The sequence below is a fragment of the Gekko japonicus genome, unplaced genomic scaffold, assembly GCF_001447785.1.
Source record: "Gekko japonicus isolate JY-2015 unplaced genomic scaffold, Gekko_japonicus_V1.1 scaffold501, whole genome shotgun sequence".
NCBI classification, from domain to species: Eukaryota; Metazoa; Chordata; class Lepidosauria; order Squamata; family Gekkonidae; genus Gekko; species Gekko japonicus.
In genome coordinates this window covers 298993-310371 of record NW_015175985.1, presented here as the reverse complement: position 1 = coordinate 310371, position 11379 = coordinate 298993, and the positions used below count along the sequence as shown (strand labels likewise).

General features: G+C 48.0%; 1 protein-coding gene across 1 annotated transcript in view; it reads left to right on the top strand.

Moving 5' to 3' along the window:
- The window catches only part of TBCD (tubulin folding cofactor D), a 380958-nt gene that overhangs the window by 197614 nt on the left and 171965 nt on the right, over nt 1-11379 (top strand). Inside the window, exon 16 of the mRNA XM_015426300.1 lies at nt 4183-4240. Coding sequence (XP_015281786.1) covers nt 4183-4240 — 58 coding nt within the window. The remainder of the gene's footprint in view (nt 1-4182; nt 4241-11379) is intronic.

Below are 11379 nucleotides of genomic sequence, written 5' to 3'. Positions count from 1 at the left end.
CCAAAACTCCCTCCCTCTCTCTCTCTCTCTCCCTTCCCACCCCCTCACCGGCTCCGAGCCGAGGCCCGCGCGGCGTGGAACCGCCGGGCCTCGCGACTCTCTCTCTCTCCCCACCCCCCTCCGGCTCCGAACCGAGGGCCGATCGGCCGCTCTGGCCCCCCCTTCCTGCTCGCCGCTCTGGCTCCCCCTCCCTGATCGCCGCTCGCCGCTTCCCTCCCAAGCATGCGCAGGAGACGCTCTTGCACTTTTGGGGGGATTTAAACATCCCCCCAAATTTTTTTAACCTTTTTTTATTTTTGTGCACACGTGGGGACTGGCCCACGTGTGCACAAACCTCCCCTGGCCCCCCAGCTGCCCCCGGAGCACTGATTTAGCGATCCGCACTCCGGGGGCAAGTTCGCTATTAGATATATAGACTTATTTCTAGTTTTCACTTGAATAGCAGAATGAAACATAGAGTTAATTTTTTACCACAATGAAGTTTTCCAATAACTAATGTTTATACTTCTGGGAAGAAGTATGTGTGTGAGGGGGCATGGAGAGCGTTGGAGCCATATACAGGGCTATGTTGAAACAGGCCACAACTTCCAGCTTTCATATTTATTGGTTTAAATTAGAGAGTAATATTGCCAACAACCTGACAACAGAAATAACTGACCCAGCTAATTTACTGGGAGTTTGATTTGTTCATAGTGGGATGTGACCAATGCTCCCTCTAAGCTGTGGAGTCTTGTGAGCAAAAATTCCACTTTGTGAGCTGCTGGCATTAAAGTTGTGAGTGAGTAAATTGGCTACTGCATAAATTAATTTGCTCTGGAGCCATCCTTCCTGAGCTAAGGCAAGAATGTGTGAGCTGGAGGCTAAAAAACTGTGACCTAGCTCACACTAACTCAGCTTCAAGGGAACACTGGATGTGACTGCTAACCAGAGCTATTTTTGTGCCGTAACACACCGGAATAGCTTTCTGGCTGGCCCTGCCTCACCTCCTTAGCCATGCCCACTCCCAGCAGTCCTCGTTTGGTGGGTGATCTGCTTGCTGGCCACTGCTGCGTCCCTCCTCCTGAGCCTACAGACTGAGGTGAGCAGCAGCAGCCTGGATGTTGCTGCACTGGGAGCTGAGCCCAAGAGGTAAGAAAGGTCTTTTTTCCCCTTGGAGCTGGCTGGCTGGGTGGCCGGCCGAGCTCCCGTTGAGTCCTAAGCCACGCGAGGCAACTATGCCCTCAGCCTGTGCCCATGCAGCAGCGGCACATGGTGGCTGCTGCGCTTTTCGGAGGTGCCATGGGCGGGCCTTCGCTGGCGCCACCCAGAAGAGCTGGGACTTCAAAGGGAAGGATGCGACTCCACCCTTGTTTCCCCTTTCCTTGCTTTGTGCATCTGCAGGATATGCTGCTGACCTCGCGCTGGAACCTCCCAGCGCCTTCCTTTACCAGCTCCCGGCCAGCTGTCACCCCATGTCTCCCAGGCCTGCCTCCTGGTGACCTTCAAGCCCTGGTCGTGGCCTTCACTCCTGGGCCCGAGCTCGTCCTTGCCCCCCCCCCCGGTTGCTGCCCAGCCGAGTTCTCTCCCCGCCATGGACACTGGCTGCGCCGGTCATCTGGCTGCTGTGCTGCCACCTGCCTTCCCCTCAACTGAGCCTTCCTGCTGCTGCTGGCCCTCGCTGGGCACCTGGCGCGTGGGCCTCCTGGCCGTCACTCCATCTCTGCCACCATCGCCCTAGTTAAATGTGGTGTGTGTGTGGGGGGGGTTGCCATAGGGGTGGCTCTCCCTCTCCCGGGCCTCCGCCTCCCTCCAAACGGGAGTCCCAGGGGAAGCCAGGACAGCACTTTGCAGCCTTCACTTCACTGTCATCAGCATCAGTCAAAGCTGCATTTTGCGTCTGTGGGGGCGGGGAGGATGCAGGGGTGGGCGGGGGACTGGGAGTTGACCTGCAGCCATTTTCTTTGGGCAGGCAACACCGAGGGGGATTGCCAATGCACATCTCAGGGCTTGTCAGTGAGAGATCAGAAGACTGATGACACCCTAATTGTCCAAAAGGAGGAGGAATTTCCCTGCTCTAGCACCAGCTTGCTATGCACAATCATGTGACATTTCAGAGCCATGCATAGTGACCAATTTTTAAAAACAGCCTGTTGTGAAGGATATTCTCCAGTTATGCAAATATGTCTGGGTTTGGTCCTTGATGGCCCACTGGTCTGTCCTTTGTTTAAAAATGCCTGGCAGGAGTGAGAGTTGTACTTGCTAAGCCTGTTTGAAAGGTAAATATGAGACAGATATGCAAAGAAATAGTTTTTCATCTTGGATTTGACTGGCAGAGGTTCTAAGAGATTTCTGTGTGCCAGTTAGTTCTGGAGTTGGTTTGGAACTGATGTTGCTGTGAATCTAGTTGTGCCTTGCTTCCTTGTCGGCCCTGTAATAATTCCTATACATTTGTGAACAGATTACAAAGCAAAATAATATCCAGTGGGTGCTAGTTCTTCAAACCAGCAACTAACATTGTAAAGAAGAGGGGTTGGAATGTCCCATGACTCAGGGAAGGAGATGAGTGAAACACAATTATACCCTACCTAAACAAGCTTTCAGTTGACAGTCTGATTTTGCAAAATAAGCAAATTCAGTAGTCCATCTACTCCAGCATCCTGTCTCGCACAGTGGCCAGCCAGTTCCTCTGGAGGGCCAACAACAGGGCAGAGAGGCCAAGGCTTTCCCCTGATAAGAACATCAGAAGAGCCTAGTGAGGGTCAGAAGAGCCCTGCTGGATCAGACCAGTGGTCCACCCAGTCCATCATCCTTCCTCCCCCCTCATCCCAATCTACTAACTTTCTTCCTATCCGTTTTCTTTTTCTCTTTCTGTCTTCCCCTCTCCCCTCCTTCTTTCCCCTCCCTTCCTCCCTCCTTCCGTCCTTCCTTTTCTCTCAAATCAACTTGCTTTTCTTCTTCCAGTTTTTCTGGTGAGGATTTTCTTCTCTCTCTCTCCCCTTCCCTTCCCCCCCATCTATTTTCTCTTACTCTCTCTCTTTCCCCTTTTTAATTCCTTCCTCAGCTACCTCTTTTCACCTTCCTCCCACCCTCTCTCAAGTTAGAATTAAACAGCAAAAGGTGGGTGTGGCTGGATGACCATACTTCTGGTAACATGGGGTGTAGCCTAATATGCTAATGAGCTATACTTTCAGGAGTGTGCCCTAATATGCTAATTGATTTCTGCTGTTGGGTGTGGCCGGTTATGCTAATGAGTTCCTGATGGGCTTTTTCTACAAAAAGAGCCCTGCAGTGCTAACTAGTGAATTGGTCTTTTTGTCACCCTCTTGCACCTCTTAAATGGGATGCATTGGGGCTTGTGGGGAGTTCCCCCTGTCCCCCCCCAGCTGTGATGTCCAAGTTCTAGTTATGACATAAGTGAGAACTGCAAGATAGTGTATTACACAGTGAACCCAATGTAGCACCTGTCAGCTCTGATGAAGGCCAAGCTTCAACATACCTTGCTTTTGCTGCTATGGAGGCCTGGTAAAGTTTTAAAACCAGTGGTCCATAACAAAGTGCAATAGCTGCCTTATGGAAGTGAGGAAGGCAAGCTGGATTGGGTCCTGCTTTTATGCATCTGAGGCAGACACAGGTAAAAGCAGCCTCAACTCTTATCTGCTGTTGCCAGCCCTGATTTATATCCAGCTGGTATTTATTTATGAAATGTATAGACTGCTTTTTCTATGTTAAAGAGGCTGGCAAACATTAATCCAAGCATACAAGTGACGATGAAATAAATTATGAATAAAATATTCAAATTATGTTCATTTGCACAAACATCTAAGAAACACACCAGTAATCACTACAAACATTGTGCATTAGTAAAATGAACATGTTCAGCTAGTACAGAAGCAATAGAACAGTTAGTGTAAATGGTGGCCTGTGTCCTTTTCACTTCTACAATATGCCTTGAACTGAATATAGGGATTAATATTTATGGCTATGCTTCAGTCAAATATTAATTGCATGGTGCCCTTGGAATGCAGAAAATGTATCCACAGCCCATTTTGAAAAATGCTTGTAATCTCCTCCTGCTGTCAAAAGGTATTATAGATTGCCTTTTTTAAACAAGAATTTGCAAAAAGAACTTCTAAATCTTCAAATTCTGTCATTCATCAGGTTTTCATATCTTACTTTTTAATGCAATGTATTTTCTGTCTTTAGTGCCCTGGTGATAACTGCAATATTTGACCGCGATATTAACTGCAGAAGAGCTGCCTCGGTAAGATGTGATTTTACATTTTTAAAAAGTTTGTGATGCTTATAAGGGCCTATTATGCTGTGTTGGTGGCGTTGGTGGACTAGAGGAGTTGACAAAGGAGTAGACTGTTCGGGTATGCCTCAGCCTCTGGGACTGACTCTGGTTGTGTTGGAAGGTTTTGGCAATGCTCAGGGTCTCTTGGGTGTCCACGTTTCTGCAGACATGCGTGCTCAGGGGTGGTTGGGCCTGGACTATCCCCTCAGTGGACTGGTGAGTGTCAAGAGTGCAAGGAGGGAACTTGGATGCCTTCTATTGCATTGCTTTAGAAACCCAACAGAAGATTCTCAATTTTTTCATCATCAATTGCTCCTGCTCCATGTAGAATATTTATTGGCCCCTAGTTACTGCCGATGGTACTATAGACTCTCTAAGTTGCTTAATCAATTTAGGGTTGAGGAGCCAGTATAATTGGATTAATTAGACGGCGGGGTTGAGAGATTTTTTTTTTCTTCCACTCGTCATTTAAATTCATTTAGTCTTACTAGTGGGAGGGAGGAGATCGTAAGTAGAGAGGTTTGAGTGGGAGGATTATTGATTGGGGAATTGTGTTTTTTACCTGTGTAATTGGAGTTGTATGTTATTGACTATTGATTGTAATTAGTATTTATTTGGTTTAATTGTTTAATTGCTGTATGGTAGGCTGCACTGCAGGTTGGGAGGGGAGTGGGGCAATGGATGTTGGTGACAATCTACAGGGTGCCAGTATTGGGCTGGGGATCCCAGTGATTGGGGGCAGGAGGAGGTATGGCGGTGGGAGAAGGTCTTGGAAGGGAAGGAGGTAGAAACATGGAAATGCTTGGTCTCCTTCCAGCCTTCGTCCCGTCGCGAGATATGTGAGTGTGAAGACTAGTAATGTTTACACCCCTTCGTCACTGGTGCTGCAATGCCATGTCAATTATTAATAAGACCAAGACACTGCATGATTATCTAGCAGTGCAGAATATGGACCTGGCTTGCATGACTGAGACTTGGATGAGGAATGGTGAGACTATCGCCCTACAGGAACTGACCCCTCTCAGTTTCTCGGTCCTTCACCAGTCATGAGCTCAGGGGTGGGGAGTGGGGTTGCCTTACTCATCTGGGAGGGTTTCTCCTTCAGGCCACTCCCCGTGCCAAAGATTGCAGGCATTGATTATGTTGGCTTGGTGTGGGATGCTGAGGAGAGCTTGGCTGTTTGCTTGGTGTATCACCTGCCTAGCGCACTGGCAGACAGCCTGCCAAGCCTGTTGGAGGTGGTGGCTCAGTGGGCCTTGGAGTTCCCGAGATTATTGGTTCTTGGGGACTTCAATGTCCATGCAGATGGAGCCACCACCACCAATCAGGCTTTGGACCTAGTGTCTTCCATGGCAGCTCTGGGGCTTTCCCAAGTTGTATCAGATCCCACACATCAAGCAGGCCACACCTTGGATCTGATGTTTGGAATGGGGATGAATATGGATCTGGCCTCGAGAGAAGAGGTGCCATGGTCAGACCATTTGGTCTTGAAGGCCCGGCTGGGTGTCTCATCCCCCCATCTAGGCAACATGCGGTTTTATGCTCACCCATGGAAACTAATGGATCCAGTTGGTTTCCAGAATGCTCTGTGGGATCCGATGCCTTCTGATACGTCATTAGATGGGCTAGTAGAGGACCAGAGTGTCCATCTCTTTGGTGCCGTCGATGAGGTTGCCTCCTGAAGTCCTCTTTGTTCCCGTCGTCGAATGTCCCCCTGGTATACAGAAGAACTCAGGGGGATGAAGCGGGAACTCAGACGACTTGAGTAAGTCTGGCGGTGAATCCACGATAAAGCTATGAGAACATATTTGGATTCAGTTTTAAACAGCTTTAGCCTGCTGTTCTCTGCTGATGTTGAAAGGATCCTGGGTGCTGTTCGACCAACCACATGCCCCCTGGATCCATGTCCCTCATTGCTGGTGAAAGCTGGCGATGACAGGATACAGGGCCCACTGGGGGACATTATCAATCTGTCCCTGGAAACAGGGGTCTTTCCAGAGGGTCTTAAAGAGGCTGTGCTTATACTGCTTTTAAAAAAACCATCACTGGATCCATATGTTCCAGCCAGTTACAACCTTGTATCGAACTTACCCTTCCTAGGTAAGAACATAAGAACTTAAGAACATAAGAGACGCCAATGTTGGATCAGGCCAAAGGCCCATCCAGTCCAACACTCTGTGTCACACAGTGGCCAGAAATACCAGTGCCATCAGGAGGTCCACCAGTGGGGCCAGGACATTAGAAGCCCTCCCACTGTTGACCCCCCCCCAAGCACCAAGAAGACAGAGCATCACTTGCCCCAGAGCCCCTAGCTATACCTTGTGGCTAATAGCCACTGATGGACCTCTGCTCCATATGCTTATCTAATTCCCTTTTGAAGCCGTCCATGCTTGTAGCACCCACCACTTCCTGTGGCAGTGAATTCCATGTGTTAATCACTCTTTGGGTGAAGAAGTACTTCCTTTTATCCGTTCTAACCCGACCGCTCAGCAATTTCATGGAGTGCCCACGGGTTCTTGTATTGTGAGAAAGGGAGAAAAGTACCTCTTTCTCTACCTGCTCTTTCCCATGCATAATCTTATAAACCTCGATCATGTCACCCCTCAGTCGTCTTTTCTCCAAGCTAAAGAGCCCTAAGCGCTTTAACCTTTCCTCATAGGGAAAGTGTTCCAACCCTTTTATCATTCGAGTTGCCCTTTTCTGCACTTTTTCCAAAGCTATAATATCCTTTTTAAGGTGTGGTGCCCAGAACTGCACACAGTATTCCAAATGAGGTCTCACCATTGATTTATATAGGGGCATTATTATATTGGCTGATCTGTTTTCAATACCCTTCCTAATAATCCCCAGCATAGCATTGGCCTTCTTTATTGCAGTCACACACTGTCTCGACATTTTCAGTGAGTTATCCACTACAACTCCAAGATCTCTCTCTTGCTCAGTCTCTGCCAGTTCAGACCCCATCAATGTGTATTTATATTTAGGATTTTTGGCTCCAATGTGCATCACCTTGCACTTGGCCACATTGAACCCCATTTGCCATGTTGACGCCCACTTGCCCATCTTTGACAGATCCCTTTGGAGTGCCTCACAATCCTCACTGGTTTTCACCACCCTGAACAACTTTGTATCATCCGCAAATTTAGCCACTTCACTGCTTACTCCCAACTCCAAATCATTAATGAACAAGTTAAAAAGCAGTGGACCAAGTACTGATCCCTGTGGTACCCCACTGCTTACCCCCCTCCACTGGGAGAACTGCCCATTTATACTCACTCTCTGTTTTCTATTAATTAGCCAGTTTTTGATCCATAAAAGGACTTGTCCTTTTATCCCATGATTTTTGAGCTTACTTATGAGCCTTTGATGAGGAACTTTATCAAAAGCTTTCTGGAAGTCAAGGTAAACAATATCTATTGGATCCCCCTTGTCCACATGTTTGTTCACCCCCTCAAAGAACACTAATAGGTTAGTGAGACAAGATCTTCCCTTACAGAACCCATGTTGAGTCTGCCTCAATAGGTTTTGTTCATCTATGTGCCTACTAATTCTTTCCTTAATAATGGTTTCCACCAATTTACCCGGTATCGACGTCAGACTGACTGGCCTGTAATTTCCCGGATCTCCTCTGGAACCCTTTTTAAAGATAAGGTGATTAAGAGAGCAGTAGCCAAGCAGCTCTAGAGCTTCTTGGATGACACATCAGCACCTGACCCATTTCAGTTTGGCTTCTGCCCAGGACACGGGACGGAGACGGTGCTGGTTGCCCCAACAGACAATCTCCATAGGCAGCTGGATCAAGGCGGGTTGGTGCTGCTGTGGTTACGCAATCTCACGGCAGTGTTCGACATGGTCAATTACAATCTTTTGACCCACCGCCTCACCAACGTGGGGATTTGTGGGGTAGCCCTGCAATGGCTTTCCTCATTTCTCCATGGTCAGGGACAGAGGGTTCCAACTGTTGTGTGGAGTTCCTTAGAGAGCAGTCCTCTCCTCGATGTTGTTTAACATCTATATGCACCCCCTTGCCCAGCTGGCTCGGAGTTTCAGGTTTGGGTGGCTGTGGTGGGATGGTTAAGGAAGAGCAGGCTGAGACTCAGTCCGGGGAAGATAGAGGTTCTGTGGCTCGGGGGGGGAAGGCTTCAGGATTGGGGTTTCAGCTTCCAGCCCTTGATAGGGTGCCATTAACACCAGTGTACTCTGTCAGGAGCTTGGCTGTGACCTTGGATGCTTCCCTCTCTATGGAGGCACAGGTCACTAATACTACTAGACTGGCATTTTACCATCTATGCCAGGCATGGCTGCCAGCCCCTTTCCTGCTGCGCCTCAGCCTAGCCACAGTAATCCATGCAGTGGTGACCTCCAGACTGGACTACTGTAACTCGCTCTGCACTGGCCTGCCCTTGAGAGTGACCTGGAAACTCCAACTGGTCCAGAATGTGGTGGCGCAAGTCCTGGCAGGAACACCACAGACAGCACATACATAACCTGTGTGGTGCCAGCTATACTGGTTACTGGTGGAATATCGAGTCAGCTTAGTGTATTAGTGTGGTCTTTTAAGGCCTTGAACGGTCAGAAATCCATGTACTTCAGGATTGCCTCCTCCAATATGTCCCCAAAAGAATGATGACATCAGCTGATAATCTGGTGATCCCCAGCCATAGGGAGGTCTGGCTGTCCTGGACTAGGGCCAGGGCCTTTTCGGTCCTGGCCCCGACCTGGTGGAACTCTCTGTTGAACAACATTAGGGTCCTGTGGGATCTTACACAAATCCACAGAGCCTGTAAAGCGGAGATGTTCTGCCAGGCTTTTAGTTGAGACCAAAAGCCACTGTGGTAAAATTAACAATGACACATTTAATAATTCTATAAGCATCAATTTGTGAAGCTATTAATCTTACAATATGGTTAGATCATTCAGACATAGGCAAAGCGAAGTCCAACATAATCATATCCTCGATGAGCACAGCGGTTTTTACACTCATTTCACCAATCTTCCTCATGAGAAAGAAGTCTTGTAAAGTTGGAAGATGTCAACCTCTTGTTTCAGCTTAGTTTCTTTTTTAAAACATTACTGCTTCTTATTTATTTTCTTCTTAGTCAAATTCTCCTGAAAAAAGCATAGTTATAAGGAGTGGAAAAAGACATGAAGCTGAATGGAATAGTTTTGTTATAATTTTTAACTAGAATAGTTGTTAGACTTCCTTTCAGTTCCATTGCAAGTACTTGAATAGGAGCAAGCCAATTACTAAATTTCTAGTCATAGCAACAAGTCCAATTTTTTTGTGTGGCAACAGGCCAACTTTGAATTGGCTGACATTTGTTTTCTTTCTCACGTTGTTGGCTAGTAGCTCTCTATTAGGGAGTAGCATTTCAGTATTCTTATCTATCTGGCTGAAAGCCTTCTTTTAATGGACTGACAATGCTCTCCACTTCTCATGCTGGAAACCAACTCAAGGAACTTACTGATTTATTGATTCCAAGCAGCTGCATGTTGTTATACTTCTCTCTTAAAGGTGTAAAACATTAACACTAAAAAGTAAACTCCTATATAATACATACACTTTTGATTTATAGATATACTTTTAAATGCAATTTTAAATATGCTTTTAAAAAACAACATTATAATATTATTTAACTAGTATAATATTATTTAACTAGTAAAAGTCAAGTCAAAAAAGCAAGCATTTAAGGATCAAGGCTGCATGTTGTTGGGCGCACAGACTCGAACAATCTGTCAGCTTCCTCCAGGCTAAGCGGGCTAAAACAATCCAACCCCAGAGTTGGAGACGTGCAAGGGGCCTCGAGTTCACTTACTGTTTCAAATGTACTGTTTCAAATGTACCCAAGTGTGGGACTGCACAGGGACCACGATGAAGAGAAACAGGTTGCTTACCTATAACTGATGATCTTCAGAAAAGCCCGCCAAAAAAATTTGTCTGAGGCTAGCTCTTCCAGATCTCCGAGGTCAGCTTTGTGGGCGTGCCCAAAACCCAACTGTGTGATTGCACAGGTGACCACTCGAAGATAATCAGTTACAGGTAAGCAACCTGTTTTTCTCACTTCATAAGACGCAACTCCTGGGTATACCAGGGAGCCAGCCTAGAGCGAGCGCGCAGAGGGTGCTGGGGAGCGATTTCATCGATGGCTGTTGAGAGTCGGCTATGCCAGTCCTCCACGAACTCATCCAATGAGCCACCAGGGGGCCTCGGATCCCGCAGTGCCATCTGAAGCCGTACTGGGTCCATTTGGCACCGCGAGCGAGCTAAAATCTGCTTGCCGCCTAAACAGGTTCGGGGTGGAACATTCAGACGGGCCTTCAGGACATAGTGGTCTGACCATGGTACTGCCGAAGCAGCAATCCGGTCCGCTATCATCCCAGCCACAAAGATCAAATCGAGCATGTGTCCGGTCCATGGCGTGGGGGTTGTTACAAATTGGGAGAGTCCCAGCGATGCCATGGATTACACTAGGTCCACTGCCTGACTGGAAGCCGCATCATCGGCATGGACGTTGAAATCACCCAAGATCAACAATCTAGGGTGCTCCAGCGCTCAGCCTGATATGGCCTCCATCAGGGACAGCAGGCTACTGGCTGGTACGTTAGGCGGTCGGTACACCGGCCAGAGTGCCAAATTCTCCTCGGCCTCCCAAACCAGGCCAGCACACTCAATGCCTGTGATCCTTGGAGGCGGAAACGCCCTATAGGAGTAAACCTCCCGGATGAATAGTGCCACTCCCCCCCCTGCCCTCTAGTGCATGATTGGTGAAGGACTGAGAACCCAGGTGGGGCAAGTTGGGAGAGAGCTCCTATCTCCCCCTCCCACACCCAGGTCTCGGTCATGCACACTAGGTCTACATTCCGCTCTTGCAGAAAGTCCCTAAGGACCATGGTCTTATTATTTATAGACCTGGCGTTACACAGCACAAATGTCGGAAGGGAGCTATATTTCCTAGCCCCACTGTTGTCTCCTTCCAATCGGCTATTCTGCTTCCAATCTCTCTCCCCCCAAATCAGCACCATTCAGGAGTTACTGTATGCCCATTAGAGCTTCAGTTCTTTCTGGCTCCATATCTGCAGGGAAAGGAGGGGGAGCCGCAGCGTCT